Consider the following 23,097-nt stretch of genomic DNA (forward strand, 5'->3'; position numbering starts at 1 on the left):
AGTAGAAGTCTGCCTGTATCTTCAACTCTTTTTGCCTAAAATGCAACATTGCTTTCTCACTCAACAGTAAACAAACTGACATACAAGCTCAAAAAGATGCAACACATTGCGAGCTTTTAAACCTGCTATTTTCAAAAGATTCTTTTATATATTTGAAAACTTGAAACGGGACATTCTGCATAATGAGTAATGAGTACTTTTGCTACTTTAAGTACAGTTTGATGTCAATACTTTTGTACCTACTCATTTTAAAATTCCAGACTTTTACTTTTAACAGAGTACTATATTGCAGTATTAGTACTTTAACTTAGGTACAAAATGTGAGTACTTTATCCAGCACTAGTGGATTTGATGGATTGTGATCTGTAGATCTGTTATTTTCGGAATATACTGTACCTACTACTGTAACTCTATGTCATGCTTTAGATATGGGGTTGAATACGTTCAGAACGTTTTACAGATTTAAAAAAATAAATAAAAAGACATGGTCGCTCCCAGAACCAGAAACGCCATGTACTGTTTCTATTACAACTGCCTGTGGGAGAAAGACTTTGATGGCTCGGTGACGATCCCCTACACGGTGAGCAGCGACTTCAACAAATGGGACAGGAAGAAGCTTGAAAGAGCCATGCAAACCTTCACCGACAGCACCTGTGTCCGCTTTGAGCCACGTCAGTACGAGCAAGACTACATCAGCTTTGAGAACAGTGATGGATGCTGGTCTAGTCTAGGCAGAGTAGGAGGCAAGCAAGTGATCTCTATCAACCGTATGGGCTGCCTGCACCACGGCGTCATCCAGCACGAGATCAACCATGCCCTGGGCTTCCAGCACGAGCAGACCAGGAGCGACCGTGACGACTACGTCCTCATCAACTGGGACAACATCCACAACGACATGAAATACAACTTCTACAAGCAGAACACCAACAACCTGGACACCCCCTATGACTACTCCTCCGTCATGCACTACGGTAAAACGGCCTTCTCTATCCAGTACGGCAAAGACAGCATCACCCCCATCCCAAACGCCAACGTGCAGATCGGCCAGAGACAGGGCATGTCTGATATCGACATCCTGAGGATTAACAAGCTGTACGAATGCAAAGACTTCCTTGAGCAAAGGAAAATCGTGAAACAGGAAAACCTGGTCAAGGAAAAAGAAGAAAAGGCTGAATCAAATTCCATCTCCAGATTGTTTGATTTGTCTCTCTGATCACATTTTCTGATACTGTACACTGTGTCTGATACTGTCTGATACTGTACTTACATTGAAACAAATCAACTGCAATGTGAGCTGACCTCTCTTCTACCTCGTATAGCTTTCTCTCAACAAGTTACAATTTTAATAAAGTTTGTAATTGTGTCATATATTCGTATTCCAACTCTGAATATTGTTCATTTGATTTCAGTTAAGTTTAATTTATAAAAGCAATTATACCAATATAATAATATGTACCCATATAGATAAATTATAACAGGTTTTACATATTTAAAATATGCAAAACTGCAGGGTATACTCTCTACTCTCTGTATTCAACTCCATCTCTAAAGCATGACATATAGTTCTAGGTACAGTATATTCCGAAAATAACAGATCTACAGATCACAATCCATCAGATCACATTTTGTACTTAAGTTAAAGTACCAATACTGCAATATAGAAGTACTTAGTTACAAGTAAAAGTCCGGAATTCAAAAATGAGTAAGGTACAAAAGTATTGACATCAAACTATACTTAAAGTAGCAAAAGTACTCATTACTCATTATGCAGAATGTCCCGTTTCAATTAAGTTTTCAAATATATAAAAAATATTTTGAAAATAGCAGATCTACAAGCTCACAATGTGTTGCATTGTGACGTATTTTGAGCTTGTATGTCAGTTTGTTTACTGTTGAGTGAGAAAGCAATGTTGCATTTTAGGCAAAAAGAGCTGGAGATACAGGCAGACTTCTACTTTTTATAACCATCAACATAGGTCTATTCAACAGTAACTAAATATCACAGCACATTTTAGATATTTCACTAAAAAGGAACTTGTAACTCATCTAAATTGACAATAGTTAAAGTACAGATTACACCTAACACCTAATAAACAAAACCTTAGGAATCAGAGCTATATATCTGTGTGTTTTGTCTGTGTTTATGGGCAGATTCACACTGAGTCTGTTTGATTCAAACTGTTCCCAAATACAATTGCCTGGTCCCCGCTGGCCATGATTCACATTGGCCTTGATTCTTCCGCACCCGAGTATGCTTCATTCAACTGTAGGCTATTCAATGCTTTCATATCATATTGCATCGATCCGTATCCGAGGACACTTCAATGGGTCCCGAGCCTACCTCGGTCCTGGGAATGGTTGGGTGACCCGCTCCGGGGAACGGTACGCAGCATTCACACTACTACAACATCTGACAAGTGGTCCCGAGTGAGCACCCGGGACCATGGTTTGAATCTGCCCTTAAATGCTCCTTTAATCTCATAGACTTTAATTGACCAAATGACACACACCTGTTGCCCCAGCACACCTGCACAGTGTTGGCCCAGTGTTGCCATGTCTGCTCATTATAAGCGACTTTGGGCAGTTTTTCTGTTTTTTCTTTTTTTTCTCTCCTGTAAAGTCACTTGAATGGTGCAACCACTCCCTTACCGAGCTATGTGTGTGGCTGGCTGGCTGCCTGGCTGGGTGTCTGGCTGGGTGGGTATGAGCACGAAAATAGCATGGTGGTTTTTCACCACCTGTGCGCAACCTAACACACACACAAACACACACGCACATATTAACTGTATACACAGTATGATGATTTCGGGTGTGCCAGTACAGTACAGTGACAGTACAGTAGAGGGACCCTCACATGGTAACTCTGTAATTTCTCTACCGTTTCTGACGTGGGGCGGCTCGCCAAAACCGGGCCGGCACCATGGCTGTGGTCTTGTGGGTCTGGAACTTCCGGGGACCCCCCGGGGACCCCCACACGGAGTTGCACCACTGACTTCACACGGGTGTGATAAGTGTAGTAGCTTATTTGGGCTTGTTTCTAAAGTGTAGTTGATTATTGCAGAAACTATGTTTTGCACCCTGTCCGTCCGTCCGTCCGTCCGTCCGTCCGTCCGTCCGTCCGTTTGTGGACAGCTAATCTCCGGCATCGTTGACCTGATCAACGTGAAACTGTGCACACACTCCCTGGATGCCAGAGCAGAACCTCTGCCTTCTAAAGCCTGATTGCCGTGAAAGGCCTAGGAAGAAATTGCACCATTTTCACATCATTAGCCTATATTATAGCCTACCTGACCTGGTTCAGTGGAGCACATTTTGTAGTTTTTCCATAGCTTCATTAAGATTGGTGAAATTTGATTGTTTGCAGCCGTGCCAATCATGCAAATCTGTTAATACAAACTCAAAGCAAATTAATGATGATAAAAATAATTAACCACAACTGATAGCTAAAGAAAATCTTGAGTCTGAAATACTCAGTTAAAGTTACCATGACACGGAGTCAAAGAGAATACAGTAGAGAGTTCAATAAATTGTCATTCTGAGATATACAGAGTAAAGCAACAGCTTACATACACAGGGATTTATGTCACTCCCCTCAATGTAAGTGAATGTTCATTGTTTGCCCTTTATTCTATTATTAAACTAGCAGGTTGTTGCTCAATTGCATGTTTCTGTCATTATATTAACAGGGTAATTGTGCTGGCCTTTTGTTTTTGCTAAATCTATATATAGAAAAACGTCATAATTCATTTATTTCATGAATGCAACAGTCATGTAAATTATTATGGATATAAAAATAATATTAAAGACAACATTTAAAGTTTCACAATTTAGAGTCAGCTGAATGTCTAAGATGTAATGCAAACCTTCCCACCTCATTAACCAACACTAGTTGTCCCTGTAATGACTGAGGAATACAGACCCTGTTGAAACAACAGGTTGGTCTGAGGAGTTCTGCCTTCACAGGTTTGTTTAGGCTTTAGTGGCCTGGACACAACCCTTAATCCTCCAGCAGACACACCTACACAGGTCAGTATAAAAGCTAAGGACTCAGAAGACTCATTCACCAAGCTCCCAGCATCCCGTCTCCACAGACTCTCCAGCGCCATCAGGGACCAAGAAAGACCCCTGAAGGACCCAGAAGATGAAGATCTTTTTCAGCCTCCTGCTACTGCTGGGCCTCTCCCAGGCCCATCCCATTCTGGAAGAAAGAAGTGAATCTGGAGTCCAGGCAGACATCAGCACCATCATTCTGACTTCCAACAACGGCTCCAGGCAGTTCCTTGTGGAGGGAGACATGGTCGCTCCCAGAACCAGAAACGCCATGTACTGTTTCTATTACAACTGCCTGTGGGAGAAAGACTTTGATGGCTCGGTGACGATCCCCTACACGGTGAGCAGCGACTTCAACAAATGGGACAGGAAGAAGCTTGAAAGAGCCATGCAGACCTTCACCGACAGCACCTGTGTCCGCTTTGAGCCACGTCAGTACGAGCAAGACTACATCAGCTTTGAGAACAGTGATGGATGCTGGTCTAGTCTAGGCAGAGTAGGAGGCAAGCAAGTGATCTCTATCAACCGTATGGGCTGCCTGCACCACGGCGTCATCCAGCACGAGATCAACCATGCCCTGGGCTTCCAGCACGAGCAGACCAGGAGCGACCGTGACGACTACGTCCTCATCAACTGGGACAACATCCACAACGACATGAAATACAACTTCTACAAGCATTACACCAACAACCTGGACACCCCCTATGACTACTCCTCCGTCATGCACTACGGTAAAACGGCCTTCTCTATCCAGTACGGCAAAGACAGCATCACCCCCATCCCAAACGCCAACGTGCAGATCGGCCAGAGACAGGGCATGTCTGATATCGACATCCTGAGGATTAACAAGCTGTACGAATGCAAAGACTTCCTTGAGCAAAGGAAAATCGTGAAACAGGAAAACCTGGTCAAGGAAAAAGAAGAAAAGGCTGAATCAAATTCCATCTCCAGATTGTTTGATTTGTCTCTCTGATCACATTTTCTGATACTGTACACTGTGTCTGATACTGTCTGATACTGTACTTACATTGAAACAAATCAACTGCAATGTGAGCTGACCTCTCTTCTACCTCGTATAGCTTTCTCTCAACAAGTTACAATTTTAATAAAGTTTGTAATTGTGTCATATATTCGTATTCCAACTCTGAATATTGTTCATTTGATTTCAGTTAAGTTTAATTTATAAAAGCAATTATACCAATATAATAATATGTACCCATATAGATAAATTATAACAGGTTTTACATATTTAAAATATGCAAAACTGCAGGGTATACTCTCTACTCTCTGTATTCAACCCCATCTCTAAAGCATGACATATAGTTGTAGGTACAGTATATTCCGAAAATAACAGATCTACAGATCACAATCCATCAGATCACATTTTGTACTTAAGTTAAAGTACCAATACTGCAATATAGAAGTACTTAGTTACAAGTAAAAGTCCGGAATTCAAAAATGAGTAAGGTACAACAGTATTGACATCAAACTATACTTAAAGTAGCAAAAGTACTCATTACTCATTATGCAGAATGTCCCGTTTCAATTAAGTTTTCAAATATATAAAAAATATTTTGAAAATAGCAGATCTACAAGCTCACAATGTGTTGCATTGTGACGTATTTTGAGCTTGTATGTCAGTTTGTTTACTGTTGAGTGAGAAAGCAATGTTGCATTTTAGGCAAAAAGAGCTGGAGATACAGGCAGACTTCTACTTTTTACAACCATCAACATAGGTCTATTCAACAGTAACTAAATATCACAGCACATTTTAGATATTTCACTAAAAAGGAACTTGTAACTCATCTAAATTGACAATAGTTAAAGTACAGATTACACCTAACACCTAATAAACAAAACCTTAGGAATCAGAGCTATATATCTGTGTGTTTTGTCTGTGTTTATGGGCAGATTCACACTGAGTCTGTTTGATTCAAACTGTTCCCAAATACAATTGCCTGGTCCCCGCTGGCCATGATTCACATTGGCCTTGATTCTTCCGCACCCGAGTATGCTTCATTCAACTGTAGGCTATTCAATGCTTTCATATCATATTGCATCGATCCGTATCCGAGGACACTTCAATGGGTCCCGAGCCTACCTCGGTCCTGGGAATGGTTGGGTGACCCGCTCCGGGGAACGGTACGCAGCATTCACACTACTACAACATCTGACAAGTGGTCCCGAGTGAGCACCCGGGACCATGGTTTGAATCTGCCCTTAAATGCTCCTTTAATCTCATAGACTTTAATTGACCAAATGACACACACCTGTTGCCCCAGCACACCTGCACAGTGTTGGCCCAGTGTTGCCATGTCTGCTCATTATAAGCGACTTTGGGCAGTTTTTCTGTTTTTTCTTTTTTTTCTCTCCTGTAAAGTCACTTGAATGGTGCAACCACTCCCTTACCGAGCTATGTGTGTGGCTGGCTGGCTGCCTGGCTGGGTGTCTGGCTGGGTGGGTATGAGCACGAAAATAGCATGGTGGTTTTTCACCACCTGTGCGCAACCTAACACACACACAAACACACACGCACATATTAACTGTATATACAGTATGATGATTTCGGGTGTGCCAGTACAGTACAGTGACAGTACAGTAGAGGGACCCCCACATGGTAACTCTGTAATTTCTCTACCGTTTCTGACGTGGGGCGGCTCGCCAAAACCGGGCCGGCACCATGGCTGTGGTCTTGTGGGTCTGGAACTTCCGGGGACCCCCCGGGGACCCCCACACGGAGTTGCACCACTGACTTCACACGGGTGTGATAAGTGTAGTAGCTTATTTGGGCTTGTTTCTAAAGTGTAGTTGATTATTGCAGAAACTATGTTTTGCACCCTGTCCGTCCGTCCGTCCGTCCGTCCGTCCGTCCGTTTGTGGACAGCTAATCTCCGGCATCGTTGACCTGATCAACGTGAAACTGTGCACACACTCCCTGGATGCCAGAGCAGAACCTCTGCCTTCTAAAGCCTGATTGCCGTGAAAGGCCTAGGAAGAAATTGCACCATTTTCACATCATTAGCCTATATTATAGCCTACCTGACCTGGTTCAGTGGAGCACATTTTGTAGTTTTTCCATAGCTTCATTAAGATTGGTGAAATTTGATTGTTTGCAGCCGTGCCAATCATGCAAATCTGTTAATACAAACTCAAAGCAAATTAATGATGATAAAAATAATTAACCACAACTGATAGCTAAAGAAAATCTTGAGTCTGAAATACTCAGTTAAAGTTACCATGACACGGAGTCAAAGAGAATACAGTAGAGAGTTCAATAAATTGTCATTCTGAGATATACAGAGTAAAGCAACAGCTTACATACACAGGGATTTATGTCACTCCCCTCAATGTAAGTGAATGTTCATTGTTTGCCCTTTATTCTATTATTAAACTAGCAGGTTGTTGCTCAATTGCATGTTTCTGTCATTATATTAACAGGGTAATTGTGCTGGCCTTTTGTTTTTGCTAAATCTATATATAGAAAAACGTCATAATTCATTTATTTCATGAATGCAACAGTCATGTAAATTATTATGGATATAAAAATAATATTAAAGACAACATTTAAAGTTTCACAATTTAGAGTCAGCTGAATGTCTAAGATGTAATGCAAACCTTCCCACCTCATTAACCAACACTAGTTGTCCCTGTAATGACTGAGGAATACAGACCCTGTTGAAACAACAGGTTGGTCTGAGGAGTTCTGCCTTCACAGGTTTGTTTAGGCTTTAGTGGCCTGGACACAACCCTTAATCCTCCAGCAGACACACCTACACAGGTCAGTATAAAAGCTAAGGACTCAGAAGACTCATTCACCAAGCTCCCAGCATCCCGTCTCCACAGACTCTCCAGCGCCATCAGGGACCAAGAAAGACCCCTGAAGGACCCAGAAGATGAAGATCTTTTTCAGCCTCCTGCTACTGCTGGGCCTCTCCCAGGCCCATCCCATTCTGGAAGAAAGAAGTGAATCTGGAGTCCAGGCAGACATCAGCACCATCATTCTGACTTCCAACAACGGCTCCAGGCAGTTCCTTGTGGAGGGAGACATGGTCGCTCCCAGAACCAGAAACGCCATGTACTGTTTCTATTACAACTGCCTGTGGGAGAAAGACTTTGATGGCTCGGTGACGATCCCCTACACGGTGAGCAGCGACTTCAACAAATGGGACAGGAAGAAGCTTGAAAGAGCCATGCAGACCTTCACCGACAGCACCTGTGTCCGCTTTGAGCCACGTCAGTACGAGCAAGACTACATCAGCTTTGAGAACAGTGATGGATGCTGGTCTAGTCTAGGCAGAGTAGGAGGCAAGCAAGTGATCTCTATCAACCGTATGGGCTGCCTGCACCACGGCGTCATCCAGCACGAGATCAACCATGCCCTGGGCTTCCAGCACGAGCAGACCAGGAGCGACCGTGACGACTACGTCCTCATCAACTGGGACAACATCCACAACGACATGAAATACAACTTCTACAAGCATTACACCAACAACCTGGACACCCCCTATGACTACTCCTCCGTCATGCACTACGGTAAAACGGCCTTCTCTATCCAGTACGGCAAAGACAGCATCACCCCCATCCCAAACGCCAACGTGCAGATCGGCCAGAGACAGGGCATGTCTGATATCGACATCCTGAGGATTAACAAGCTGTACGAATGCAAAGACTTCCTTGAGCAAAGGAAAATCGTGAAACAGGAAAACCTGGTCAAGGAAAAAGAAGAAAAGGCTGAATCAAATTCCATCTCCAGATTGTTTGATTTGTCTCTCTGATCACATTTTCTGATACTGTACACTGTGTCTGATACTGTCTGATACTGTACTTACATTGAAACAAATCAACTGCAATGTGAGCTGACCTCTCTTCTACCTCGTATAGCTTTCTCTCAACAAGTTACAATTTTAATAAAGTTTGTAATTGTGTCATATATTCGTATTCCAACTCTGAATATTGTTCATTTGATTTCAGTTAAGTTTAATTTATAAAAGCAATTATACCAATATAATAATATGTACCCATATAGATAAATTATAACAGGTTTTACATATTTAAAATATGCAAAACTGCAGGGTATACTCTCTACTCTCTGTATTCAACCCCATCTCTAAAGCATGACATATAGTTGTAGGTACAGTATATTCCGAAAATAACAGATCTACAGATCACAATCCATCAGATCACATTTTGTACTTAAGTTAAAGTACCAATACTGCAATATAGAAGTACTTAGTTACAAGTAAAAGTCCGGAATTCAAAAATGAGTAAGGTACAAAAGTATTGACATCAAACTATACTTAAAGTAGCAAAAGTACTCATTACTCATTATGCAGAATGTCCCGTTTCAATTAAGTTTTCAAATATATAAAAAATATTTTGGAAATAGCAGATCTACAAGCTCACAATGTGTTGCATTGTGACGTATTTTGAGCTTGTATGTCAGTTTGTTTACTGTTGAGTGAGAAAGCAATGTTGCATTTTAGGCAAAAAGAGCTGGAGATACAGGCAGACTTCTACTTTTTACAACCATCAACATAGGTCTATTCAACAGTAACTAAATATCACAGCACATTTTAGATATTTCACTAAAAATGAACTTGTAACTCATCTAAATTGACAATAGTTAAAGTACAGATTACACCTAACACCTAATAAACAAAACCTTAGGAATCAGAGCTATATATCTGTGTGTTTTGTCTGTGTTTATGGGCAGATTCACACTGAGTCTGTTTGATTCAAACTGTTCCCAAATACAATTGCCTGGTCCCCGCTGGCCATGATTCACATTGGCCTTGATTCTTCCGCACCCGAGTATGCTTCATTCAACTGTAGGCTATTCAATGCTTTCATATCATATTGCATCGATCCGTATCCGAGGACACTTCAATGGGTCCCGAGCCTACCTCGGTCCTGGGAATGGTTGGGTGACCCGCTCCGGGGAACGGTACGCAGCATTCACACTACTACAACATCTGACAAGTGGTCCCGAGTGAGCACCCGGGACCATGGTTTGAATCTGCCCTTAAATGCTCCTTTAATCTCATAGACTTTAATTGACCAAATGACACACACCTGTTGCCCCAGCACACCTGCACAGTGTTGGCCCAGTGTTGCCATGTCTGCTCATTATAAGCGACTTTGGGCAGTTTTTCTGTTTTTTCTTTTTTTTCTCTCCTGTAAAGTCACTTGAATGGTGCAACCACTCCCTTACCGAGCTATGTGTGTGGCTGGCTGGCTGCCTGGCTGGGTGTCTGGCTGGGTGGGTATGAGCACGAAAATAGCATGGTGGTTTTTCACCACCTGTGCGCAACCTAACACACACACAAACACACACGCACATATTAACTGTATATACAGTATGATGATTTTGGGTGTGCCAGTACAGTACAGTGACAGTACAGTAGAGGGACCCCCACATGGTAACTCTGTAATTTCTCTACCGTTTCTGACGTGGGGCGGCTCGCCAAAACCGGGCCGGCACCATGGCTGTGGTCTTGTGGGTCTGGAACTTCCGGGGACCCCCCGGGGACCCCCACACGGAGTTGCACCACTGACTTCACACGGGTGTGATAAGTGTAGTAGCTTATTTGGGCTTGTTTCTAAAGTGTAGTTGATTATTGCAGAAACTATGTTTTGCACCCTGTCCGTCCGTCCGTCCGTCCGTCCGTCCGTCCGTCCGTTTGTGGACAGCTAATCTCCGGCATCGTTGACCTGATCAACGTGAAACTGTGCACACACTCCCTGGATGCCAGAGCAGAACCTCTGCCTTCTAAAGCCTGATTGCCGTGAAAGGCCTAGGAAGAAATTGCACCATTTTCACATCATTAGCCTATATTATAGCCTACCTGACCTGGTTCAGTGGAGCACATTTTGTAGTTTTTCCATAGCTTCATTAAGATTGGTGAAATTTGATTGTTTGCAGCCGTGCCAATCATGCAAATCTGTTAATACAAACTCAAAGCAAATTAATGATGATAAAAATAATTAACCACAACTGATAGCTAAAGAAAATCTTGAGTCTGAAATACTCAGTTAAAGTTACCATGACACGGAGTCAAAGAGAATACAGTAGAGAGTTCAATAAATTGTCATTCTGAGATATACAGAGTAAAGCAACAGCTTACATACACAGGGATTTATGTCACTCCCCTCAATGTAAGTGAATGTTCATTGTTTGCCCTTTATTCTATTATTAAACTAGCAGGTTGTTGCTCAATTGCATGTTTCTGTCATTATATTAACAGGGTAATTGTGCTGGCCTTTTGTTTTTGCTAAATCTATATATAGAAAAACGTCATAATTCATTTATTTCATGAATGCAACAGTCATGTAAATTATTATGGATATAAAAATAATATTAAAGACAACATTTAAAGTTTCACAATTTAGAGTCAGCTGAATGTCTAAGATGTAATGCAAACCTTCCCACCTCATTAACCAACACTAGTTGTCCCTGTAATGACTGAGGAATACAGACCCTGTTGAAACAACAGGTTGGTCTGAGGAGTTCTGCCTTCACAGGTTTGTTTAGGCTTTAGTGGCCTGGACACAACCCTTAATCCTCCAGCAGACACACCTACACAGGTCAGTATAAAAGCTAAGGACTCAGAAGACTCATTCACCAAGCTCCCAGCATCCCGTCTCCACAGACTCTCCAGCGCCATCAGGGACCAAGAAAGACCCCTGAAGGACCCAGAAGATGAAGATCTTTTTCAGCCTCCTGCTACTGCTGGGCCTCTCCCAGGCCCATCCCATTCTGGAAGAAAGAAGTGAATCTGGAGTCCAGGCAGACATCAGCACCATCATTCTGACTTCCAACAACGGCTCCAGGCAGTTCCTTGTGGAGGGAGACATGGTCGCTCCCAGAACCAGAAACGCCATGTACTGTTTCTATTACAACTGCCTGTGGGAGAAAGACTTTGATGGCTCGGTGACGATCCCCTACACGGTGAGCAGCGACTTCAACAAATGGGACAGGAAGAAGCTTGAAAGAGCCATGCAGACCTTCACCGACAGCACCTGTGTCCGCTTTGAGCCACGTCAGTACGAGCAAGACTACATCAGCTTTGAGAACAGTGATGGATGCTGGTCTAGTCTAGGCAGAGTAGGAGTCAAGCAAGTGATCTCTATCAACCGTATGGGCTGCCTGCACCACGGCGTCATCCAGCACGAGATCAACCATGCCCTGGGCTTCCAGCACGAGCAGACCAGGAGCGACCGTGACGACTACGTCCTCATCAACTGGGACAACATCCACAACGACATGAAATACAACTTCTACAAGCATTACACCAACAACCTGGACACCCCCTATGACTACTCCTCCGTCATGCACTACGGTAAAACGGCCTTCTCTATCCAGTACGGCAAAGACAGCATCACCCCCATCCCAAACGCCAACGTGCAGATCGGCCAGAGACAGGGCATGTCTGATATCGACATCCTGAGGATTAACAAGCTGTACGAATGCAAAGACTTCCTTGAGCAAAGGAAAATCGTGAAACAGGAAAACCTGGTCAAGGAAAAAGAAGAAAAGGCTGAATCAAATTCCATCTCCAGATTGTTTGATTTGTCTCTCTGATCACATTTTCTGATACTGTACACTGTGTCTGATACTGTCTGATACTGTACTTACATTGAAACAAATCAACTGCAATGTGAGCTGACCTCTCTTCTACCTCGTATAGCTTTCTCTCAACAAGTTACAATTTTAATAAAGTTTGTAATTGTGTCATATATTCGTATTCCAACTCTGAATATTGTTCATTTGATTTCAGTTAAGTTTAATTTATAAAAGCAATTATACCAATATAATAATATGTACCCATATAGATAAATTATAACAGGTTTTACATATTTAAAATATGCAAAACTGCAGGGTATACTCTCTACTCTCTGTATTCAACCCCATCTCTAAAGCATGACATATAGTTGTAGGTACAGTATATTCCGAAAATAACAGATCTACAGATCACAATCCATCAGATCACATTTTGTACTTAAGTTAAAGTACCAATACTGCAATATAGAAGTACTTAGTTACAAGTAAAAGTCCGGAATTCAAAAATGAGTAAGGTACAAAAGTATTGACATCAAACTATACTTAAAGTAGCAAAAGTACTCATTACTCATTATGCAGAATGTCCCGTTTCAATTAAGTTTTCAAATATATAAAAAATATTTTGAAAATAGCAGATCTACAAGCTCACAATGTGTTGCATTGTGACGTATTTTGAGCTTGTATGTCAGTTTGTTTACTGTTGAGTGAGAAAGCAATGTTGCATTTTAGGCAAAAAGAGCTGGAGATACAGGCAGACTTCTACTTTTTACAACCATCAACATAGGTCTATTCAACAGTAACTAAATATCACAGCACATTTTAGATATTTCACTAAAAAGGAACTTGTAACTCATCTAAATTGACAATAGTTAAAGTACAGATTACACCTAACACCTAATAAACAAAACCTTAGGAATCAGAGCTATATATCTGTGTGTTTTGTCTGTGTTTATGGGCAGATTCACACTGAGTCTGTTTGATTCAAACTGTTCCCAAATACAATTGCCTGGTCCCCGCTGGCCATGATTCACATTGGCCTTGATTCTTCCGCACCCGAGTATGCTTCATTCAACTGTAGGCTATTCAATGCTTTCATATCATATTGCATCGATCCGTATCCGAGGACACTTCAATGGGTCCCGAGCCTACCTCGGTCCTGGGAATGGTTGGGTGACCCGCTCCGGGGAACGGTACGCAGCATTCACACTACTACAACATCTGACAAGTGGTCCCGAGTGAGCACCCGGGACCATGGTTTGAATCTGCCCTTAAATGCTCCTTTAATCTCATAGACTTTAATTGACCAAATGACACACACCTGTTGCCCCAGCACACCTGCACAGTGTTGGCCCAGTGTTGCCATGTCTGCTCATTATAAGCGACTTTGGGCAGTTTTTCTGTTTTTTCTCTCCTGTAAAGTCACTTGAATGGTGCAACCACTCCCTTACCGAGCTATGTGTGTGGCTGGCTGGCTGCCTGGCTGGGTGTCTGGCTGGGTGGGTATGAGCACGAAAATAGCATGGTGGTTTTTCACCACCTGTGCGCAACCTAACACACACACAAACACACACGCACATATTAACTGTATATACAGTATGATGATTTCGGGTGTGCCAGTACAGTACAGTGACAGTACAGTAGAGGGACCCCCACATGGTAACTCTGTAATTTCTGTACCGTTTCTGACGTGGGGCGGCTCGCCAAAACCGGGCCGGCACCATGGCTGTGGTCTTGTGGGTCTGGAACTTCCGGGGACCCCCCGGGGACCCCCACACGGAGTTGCACCACTGACTTCACACGGGTGTGATAAGTGTAGTAGCTTATTTGGGCTTGTTTCTAAAGTGTAGTTGATTATTGCAGAAACTATGTTTTGCACCCTGTCCGTCCGTCCGTCCGTCCGTTTGTGGACAGCTAATCTCCGGCATCGTTGACCTGATCAACGTGAAACTGTGCACACACTCCCTGGATGCCAGAGCAGAACCTCTGCCTTCTAAAGCCTGATTGCCGTGAAAGGCCTAGGAAGAAATTGCACCATTTTCACATCATTAGCCTATATTATAGCCTACCTGACCTGGTTCAGTGGAGCACATTTTGTAGTTTTTCCATAGCTTCATTAAGATTGGTGAAATTTGATTGTTTGCAGCCGTGCCAATCATGCAAATCTGTTAATACAAACTCAAAGCAAATTAATGATGATAAAAATAATTAACCACAACTGATAGCTAAAGAAAATCTTGAGTCTGAAATACTCAGTTAAAGTTACCATGACACGGAGTCAAAGAGAATACAGTAGAGAGTTCAATAAATTGTCATTCTGAGATATACAGAGTAAAGCAACAGCTTACATACACAGGGATTTATGTCACTCCCCTCAATGTAAGTGAATGTTCATTGTTTGCCCTTTATTCTATTATTAAACTAGCAGGTTGTTGCTCAATTGCATGTTTCTGTCATTATATTAACAGGGTAATTGTGCTGGCCTTTTGTTTTTGCTAAATCTATATATAGAAAAACGTCATAATTCATTTATTTCATGAATGCAACAGTCATGTAAATTATTATGGATATAAAAATAATATTAAAGACAACATTTAAAGTTTCACAATTTAGAGTCAGCTGAATGTCTAAGATGTAATGCAAACCTTCCCACCTCATTAACCAACACTAGTTGTCCCTGTAATGACTGAGGAATACAGACCCTGTTGAAACAACAGGTTGGTCTGAGGAGTTCTGCCTTCACAGGTTTGTTTAGGCTTTAGTGGCCTGGACACAACCCTTAATCCTCCAGCAGACACACCTACACAGGTCAGTATAAAAGCTAAGGACTCAGAAGACTCATTCACCAAGCTCCCAGCATCCCGTCTCCACAGACTCTCCAGCGCCATCAGGGACCAAGAAAGACCCCTGAAGGACCCAGAAGATGAAGATCTTTTTCAGCCTCCTGCTACTGCTGGGCCTCTCCCAGGCCCATCCCATTCTGGAAGAAAGAAGTGAATCTGGAGTCCAGGCAGACATCAGCACCATCATTCTGACTTCCAACAACGGCTCCAGGCAGTTCCTTGTGGAGGGAGACATGGTCGCTCCCAGAACCAGAAACGCCATGTACTGTTTCTATTACAACTGCCTGTGGGAGAAAGACTTTGATGGCTCGGTGACGATCCCCTACACGGTGAGCAGCGACTTCAACAAATGGGACAGGAAGAAGCTTGAAAGAGCCATGCAGACCTTCACCGACAGCACCTGTGTCCGCTTTGAGCCACGTCAGTACGAGCAAGACTACATCAGCTTTGAGAACAGTGATGGATGCTGGTCTAGTCTAGGCAGAGTAGGAGGCAAGCAAGTGATCTCTATCAACCGTATGGGCTGCCTGCACCACGGCGTCATCCAGCACGAGATCAACCATGCCCTGGGCTTCCAGCACGAGCAGACCAGGAGCGACCGTGACGACTACGTCCTCATCAACTGGGACAACATCCACAACGACATGAAATACAACTTCTACAAGCATTACACCAACAACCTGGACACCCCCTATGACTACTCCTCCGTCATGCACTACGGTAAAACGGCCTTCTCTATCCAGTACGGCAAAGACAGCATCACCCCCATCCCAAACGCCAACGTGCAGATCGGCCAGAGACAGGGCATGTCTGATATCGACATCCTGAGGATTAACAAGCTGTACGAATGCAAAGACTTCCTTGAGCAAAGGAAAATCGTGAAACAGGAAAACCTGGTCAAGGAAAAAGAAGAAAAGGCTGAATCAAATTCCATCTCCAGATTGTTTGATTTGTCTCTCTGATCACATTTTCTGATACTGTACACTGTGTCTGATACTGTCTGATACTGTACTTACATTGAAACAAATCAACTGCAATGTGAGCTGACCTCTCTTCTACCTCGTATAGCTTTCTCTCAACAAGTTACAATTTTAATAAAGTTTGTAATTGTGTCATATATTCGTATTCCAACTCTGAATATTGTTCATTTGATTTCAGTTAAGTTTAATTTATAAAAGCAATTATACCAATATAATAATATGTACCCATATAGATAAATTATAACAGGTTTTACATATTTAAAATATGCAAAACTGCAGGGTATACTCTCTACTCTCTGTATTCAACCCCATCTCTAAAGCATGACATATAGTTGTAGGTACAGTATATTCCGAAAATAACAGATCTACAGATCACAATCCATCAGATCACATTTTGTACTTAAGTTAAAGTACCAATACTGCAATATAGAAGTACTTAGTTACAAGTAAAAGTCCGGAATTCAAAAATGAGTAAGGTACAAAAGTATTGACATCAAACTATACTTAAAGTAGCAAAAGTACTCATTACTCATTATGCAGAATGTCCCGTTTCAATTAAGTTTTCAAATATATAAAAAATATTTTGAAAATAGCAGATCTACAAGCTCACAATGTGTTGCATTGTGACGTATTTTGAGCTTGTATGTCAGTTTGTTTACTGTTGAGTGAGAAAGCAATGTTGCATTTTAGGCAAAAAGAGCTGGAGATACAGGCAGACTTCTACTTTTTACAACCATCAACATAGGTCTATTCAACAGTAACTAAATATCACAGCACATTTTAGATATTTCACTAAAAAGGAACTTGTAACTCATCTAAATTGACAATAGTTAAAGTACAGATTACACCTAACACCTAATAAACAAAACCTTAGGAATCAGAGCTATATATCTGTGTGTTTTGTCTGTGTTTATGGGCAGATTCACACCGAGTCTGTTTGATTCAAACTGTTCCCAAATACAATTGCCTGGTCCCCGCTGGCCATGATTCACATTGGCCTTGATTCTTCCGCACCCGAGTATGCTTCATTCAACTGTAGGCTATTCAATGCTTTCATATCATATTGCATCGATCCGTATCCGAGGACACTTCAATGGGTCCCGAGCCTACCTCGGTCCTGGGAATGGTTGGGTGACCCGCTCCGGGGAACGGTACGCAGCATTCACACTACTACAACATCTGACAAGTGGTCCCGAGTGAGCACCCGGGACCATGGTTTGAATCTGCCCTTAAATGCTCCTTTAATCTCATAGACTTTAATTGACCAAATGACACACACCTGTTGCCCCAGCACACCTGCACAGTGTTGGCCCAGTGTTGCCATGTCTGCTCATTATAAGCGACTTTGGGCAGTTTTTCTGTTTTTTCTCTCCTGTAAAGTCACTTGAATGGTGCAACCACTCCCTTACCGAGCTATGTGTGTGGCTGGCTGGCTGCCTGGCTGGGTGTCTGGCTGGGTGGGTATGAGCACGAAAATAGCATGGTGGTTTTTCACCACCTGTGCGCAACCTAACACACACACAAACACACACGCACATATTAACTGTATATACAGTATGATGATTTCGGGTGTGCCAGTACAGTACAGTGACAGTACAGTAGAGGGACCCCCACATGGTAACTCTGTAATTTCTCTACCGTTTCTGACGTGGGGCGGCTCGCCAAAACCGGGCCGGCACCATGGCTGTGGTCTTGTGGGTCTGGAACTTCCGGGGACCCCCCGGGGACCCCCACACGGAGTTGCACCACTGACTTCACACGGGTGTGATAAGTGTAGTAGCTTATTTGGGCTTGTTTCTAAAGTGTAGTTGATTATTGCAGAAACTATGTTTTGCACCCTGTCCGTCCGTCCGTCCGTCCGTCCGTTTGTGGACAGCTAATCTCCGGCATCGTTGACCTGATCAACGTGAAACTGTGCACACACTCCCTGGATGCCAGAGCAGAACCTCTGCCTTCTAAAGCCTGATTGCCGTGAAAGGCCTAGGAAGAAATTGCACCATTTTCACATCATTAGCCTATATTATAGCCTACCTGACCTGGTTCAGTGGAGCACATTTTGTAGTTTTTCCATAGCTTCATTAAGATTGGTGAAATTTGATTGTTTGCAGCCGTGCCAATCATGCAAATCTGTTAATACAAACTCAAAGCAAATTAATGATGATAAAAATAATTAACCACAACTGATAGCTAAAGAAAATCTTGAGTCTGAAATACTCAGTTAAAGTTACCATGACACGGAGTCAAAGAGAATACAGTAGAGAGTTCAATAAATTGTCATTCTGAGATATACAGAGTAAAGCAACAGCTTACATACACAGGGATTTATGTCACTCCCCTCAATGTAAGTGAATGTTCATTGTTTGCCCTTTATTCTATTATTAAACTAGCAGGTTGTTGCTCAATTGCATGTTTCTGTCATTATATTAACAGGGTAATTGTGCTGGCCTTTTGTTTTTGCTAAATCTATATATAGAAAAACGTCATAATTCATTTATTTCATGAATGCAACAGTCATGTAAATTATTATGGATATAAAAATAATATTAAAGACAACATTTAAAGTTTCACAATTTAGAGTCAGCTGAATGTCTAAGATGTAATGCAAACCTTCCCACCTCATTAACCAACACTAGTTGTCCCTGTAATGACTGAGGAATACAGACCCTGTTGAAACAACAGGTTGGTCTGAGGAGTTCTGCCTTCACAGGTTTGTTTAGGCTTTAGTGGCCTGGACACAACCCTTAATCCTCCAGCAGACACACCTACACAGGTCAGTATAAAAGCTAAGGACTCAGAAGACTCATTCACCAAGCTCCCAGCATCCCGTCTCCACAGACTCTCCAGCGCCATCAGGGACCAAGAAAGACCCCTGAAGGACCCAGAAGATGAAGATCTTTTTCAGCCTCCTGCTACTGCTGGGCCTCTCCCAGGCCCATCCCATTCTGGAAGAAAGAAGTGAATCTGGAGTCCAGGCAGACATCAGCACCATCATTCTGACTTCCAACAACGGCTCCAGGCAGTTCCTTGTGGAGGGAGACATGGTCGCTCCCAGAACCAGAAACGCCATGTACTGTTTCTATTACAACTGCCTGTGGGAGAAAGACTTTGATGGCTCGGTGACGATCCCCTACACGGTGAGCAGCGACTTCAACAAATGGGACAGGAAGAAGCTTGAAAGAGCCATGCAGACCTTCACCGACAGCACCTGTGTCCGCTTTGAGCCACGTCAGTACGAGCAAGACTACATCAGCTTTGAGAACAGTGATGGATGCTGGTCTAGTCTAGGCAGAGTAGGAGGCAAGCAAGTGATCTCTATCAACCGTATGGGCTGCCTGCACCACGGCGTCATCCAGCACGAGATCAACCATGCCCTGGGCTTCCAGCACGAGCAGACCAGGAGCGACCGTGACGACTACGTCCTCATCAACTGGGACAACATCCACAACGACATGAAATACAACTTCTACAAGCATTACACCAACAACCTGGACACCCCCTATGACTACTCCTCCGTCATGCACTACGGTAAAACGGCCTTCTCTATCCAGTACGGCAAAGACAGCATCACCCCCATCCCAAACGCCAACGTGCAGATCGGCCAGAGACAGGGCATGTCTGATATCGACATCCTGAGGATTAACAAGCTGTACGAATGCAAAGACTTCCTTGAGCAAAGGAAAATCGTGAAACAGGAAAACCTGGTCAAGGAAAAAGAAGAAAAGGCTGAATCAAATTCCATCTCCAGATTGTTTGATTTGTCTCTCTGATCACATTTTCTGATACTGTACACTGTGTCTGATACTGTCTGATACTGTACTTACATTGAAACAAATCAACTGCAATGTGAGCTGACCTCTCTTCTACCTCGTATAGCTTTCTCTCAACAAGTTACAATTTTAATAAAGTTTGTAATTGTGTCATATATTCGTATTCCAACTCTGAATATTGTTCATTTGATTTCAGTTAAGTTTAATTTATAAAAGCAATTATACCAATATAATAATATGTACCCATATAGATAAATTATAACAGGTTTTACATATTTAAAATATGCAAAACTGCAGGGTATACTCTCTACTCTCTGTATTCAACCCCATCTCTAAAGCATGACATATAGTTGTAGGTACAGTATATTCCGAAAATAACAGATCTACAGATCACAATCCATCAGATCACATTTTGTACTTAAGTTAAAGTACCAATACTGCAATATAGAAGTACTTAGTTACAAGTAAAAGTCCGGAATTCAAAAATGAGTAAGGTACAACAGTATTGACATCAAACTATACTTAAAGTAGCAAAAGTACTCATTACTCATTATGCAGAATGTCCCGTTTCAATTAAGTTTTCAAATATATAAAAAATATTTTGAAAATAGCAGATCTACAAGCTCACAATGTGTTGCATTGTGACGTATTTTGAGCTTGTATGTCAGTTTGTTTACTGTTGAGTGAGAAAGCAATGTTGCATTTTAGGCAAAAAGAGCTGGAGATACAGGCAGACTTCTACTTTTTACAACCATCAACATAGGTCTATTCAACAGTAACTAAATATCACAGCACATTTTAGATATTTCACTAAAAAGGAACTTGTAACTCATCTAAATTGACAATAGTTAAAGTACAGATTACACCTAACACCTAATAAACAAAACCTTAGGAATCAGAGCTATATATCTGTGTGTTTTGTCTGTGTTTATGGGCAGATTCACACTGAGTCTGTTTGATTCAAACTGTTCCCAAATACAATTGCCTGGTCCCCGCTGGCCATGATTCACATTGGCCTTGATTCTTCCGCACCCGAGTATGCTTCATTCAACTGTAGGCTATTCAATGCTTTCATATCATATTGCATCGATCCGTATCCGAGGACACTTCAATGGGTCCCGAGCCTACCTCGGTCCTGGGAATGGTTGGGTGACCCGCTCCGGGGAACGGTACGCAGCATTCACACTACTACAACATCTGACAAGTGGTCCCGAGTGAGCACCCGGGACCATGGTTTGAATCTGCCCTTAAATGCTCCTTTAATCTCATAGACTTTAATTGACCAAATGACACACACCTGTTGCCCCAGCACACCTGCACAGTGTTGGCCCAGTGTTGCCATGTCTGCTCATTATAAGCGACTTTGGGCAGTTTTTCTGTTTTTTCTTTTTTTTCTCTCCTGTAAAGTCACTTGAATGGTGCAACCACTCCCTTACCGAGCTATGTGTGTGGCTGGCTGGCTGCCTGGCTGGGTGTCTGGCTGGGTGGGTATGAGCACGAAAATAGCATGGTGGTTTTTCACCACCTGTGCGCAACCTAACACACACACAAACACACACGCACATATTAACTGTATATACAGTATGATGATTTCGGGTGTGCCAGTACAGTACAGTGACAGTACAGTAGAGGGACCCCCACATGGTAACTCTGTAATTTCTCTACCGTTTCTGACGTGGGGCGGCTCGCCAAAACCGGGCCGGCACCATGGCTGTGGTCTTGTGGGTCTGGAACTTCCGGGGACCCCCCGGGGACCCCCACACGGAGTTGCACCACTGACTTCACACGGGTGTGATAAGTGTAGTAGCTTATTTGGGCTTGTTTCTAAAGTGTAGTTGATTATTGCAGAAACTATGTTTTGCACCCTGTCCGTCCGTCCGTCCGTCCGTTTGTGGACAGCTAATCTCCGGCATCGTTGACCTGATCAACGTGAAACTGTGCACACACTCCCTGGATGCCAGAGCAGAACCTCTGCCTTCTAAAGCCTGATTGCCGTGAAAGGCCTAGGAAGAAATTGCACCATTTTCACATCATTAGCCTATATTATAGCCTACCTGACCTGGTTCAGTGGAGCACATTTTGTAGTTTTTCCATAGCTTCATTAAGATTGGTGAAATTTGATTGTTTGCAGCCGTGCCAATCATGCAAATCTGTTAATACAAACTCAAAGCAAATTAATGATGATAAAAATAATTAACCACAACTGATAGCTAAAGAAAATCTTGAGTCTGAAATACTCAGTTAAAGTTACCATGACACGGAGTCAAAGAGAATACAGTAGAGAGTTCAATAAATTGTCATTCTGAGATATACAGAGTAAAGCAACAGCTTACATACACAGGGATTTATGTCACTCCCCTCAATGTAAGTGAATGTTCATTGTTTGCCCTTTATTCTATTATTAAACTAGCAGGTTGTTGCTCAATTGCATGTTTCTGTCATTATATTAACAGGGTAATTATGCTGGCCTTTTGTTTTTGCTAAATCTATATATAGAAAAACGTCATAATTCATTTATTTCATGAATGCAACAGTCATGTAAATTATTATGGATATAAAAATAATATTAAAGACAACATTTAAAGTTTCACAATTTAGAGTCAGCTGAATGTCTAAGATGTAATGCAAACCTTCCCACCTCATTAACCAACACTAGTTGTCCCTGTAATGACTGAGGAATACAGACCCTGTTGAAACAACAGGTTGGTCTGAGGAGTTCTGCCTTCACAGGTTTGTTTAGGCTTTAGTGGCCTGGACACAACCCTTAATCCTCCAGCAGACACACCTACACAGGTCAGTATAAAAGCTAAGGACTCAGAAGACTCATTCACCAAGCTCCCAGCATCCCGTCTCCACAGACTCTCCAGCGCCATCAGGGACCAAGAAAGACCCCTGAAGGA

The 23,097-nt window shown here is 42.5% G+C and overlaps 6 protein-coding genes across 6 annotated transcripts; all 6 read left to right on the top strand.

Moving 5' to 3' along the window:
* Positions 1-484: 484 nt before the first annotated feature.
* LOC306940596 (hatching enzyme 1.2-like) lies at positions 485-4,129 on the top strand (the record flags this gene model as incomplete). Its single annotated transcript, XM_079525694.1, has 2 exons — positions 485-1,100; positions 4,092-4,129. The coding sequence occupies 2 exons, from the start codon at positions 485-487 to the stop codon at positions 4,127-4,129; spliced, it is 654 nt and encodes a 217-aa protein (XP_079381820.1).
* A 12-nt stretch (positions 4,130-4,141) lies between these two features.
* On the top strand, positions 4,142-7,931 carry LOC306940597 (hatching enzyme 1.2-like; the record flags this gene model as incomplete). Its single annotated transcript, XM_079525695.1, has 2 exons — positions 4,142-4,910; positions 7,894-7,931. The coding sequence occupies 2 exons, from the start codon at positions 4,142-4,144 to the stop codon at positions 7,929-7,931; spliced, it is 807 nt and encodes a 268-aa protein (XP_079381821.1).
* Positions 7,932-7,943: 12 nt separating this feature from the next.
* On the top strand, positions 7,944-11,737 carry LOC306940598 (hatching enzyme 1.2-like; the record flags this gene model as incomplete). The annotated part of the gene is made up of 2 exons (XM_079525696.1): positions 7,944-8,712; positions 11,700-11,737. 2 exons carry the CDS (start codon positions 7,944-7,946, stop codon positions 11,735-11,737), a joined length of 807 nt encoding a protein of 268 aa, XP_079381822.1.
* A 12-nt stretch (positions 11,738-11,749) lies between these two features.
* LOC306940599 (hatching enzyme 1.2-like) lies at positions 11,750-15,518 on the top strand (the record flags this gene model as incomplete). Its single annotated transcript, XM_079525697.1, has 2 exons — positions 11,750-12,518; positions 15,481-15,518. 2 exons carry the CDS (start codon positions 11,750-11,752, stop codon positions 15,516-15,518), a joined length of 807 nt encoding a protein of 268 aa, XP_079381823.1.
* Positions 15,519-15,530: 12 nt separating this feature from the next.
* Positions 15,531-19,303, top strand: LOC306940600 (hatching enzyme 1.2-like; the record flags this gene model as incomplete). Its single annotated transcript, XM_079525698.1, has 2 exons — positions 15,531-16,299; positions 19,266-19,303. The coding sequence occupies 2 exons, from the start codon at positions 15,531-15,533 to the stop codon at positions 19,301-19,303; spliced, it is 807 nt and encodes a 268-aa protein (XP_079381824.1).
* Positions 19,304-19,315: 12 nt separating this feature from the next.
* Positions 19,316-23,093, top strand: LOC306940601 (hatching enzyme 1.2-like; the record flags this gene model as incomplete). The annotated part of the gene is made up of 2 exons (XM_079525699.1): positions 19,316-20,084; positions 23,056-23,093. 2 exons carry the CDS (start codon positions 19,316-19,318, stop codon positions 23,091-23,093), a joined length of 807 nt encoding a protein of 268 aa, XP_079381825.1.
* Positions 23,094-23,097: the final 4 nt, after the last annotated feature.

This window comes from Electrona antarctica (genome assembly GCF_951216825.1).
Source record: "Electrona antarctica genome assembly, chromosome: 17".
NCBI classification, from domain to species: Eukaryota; Metazoa; Chordata; class Actinopteri; order Myctophiformes; family Myctophidae; genus Electrona; species Electrona antarctica.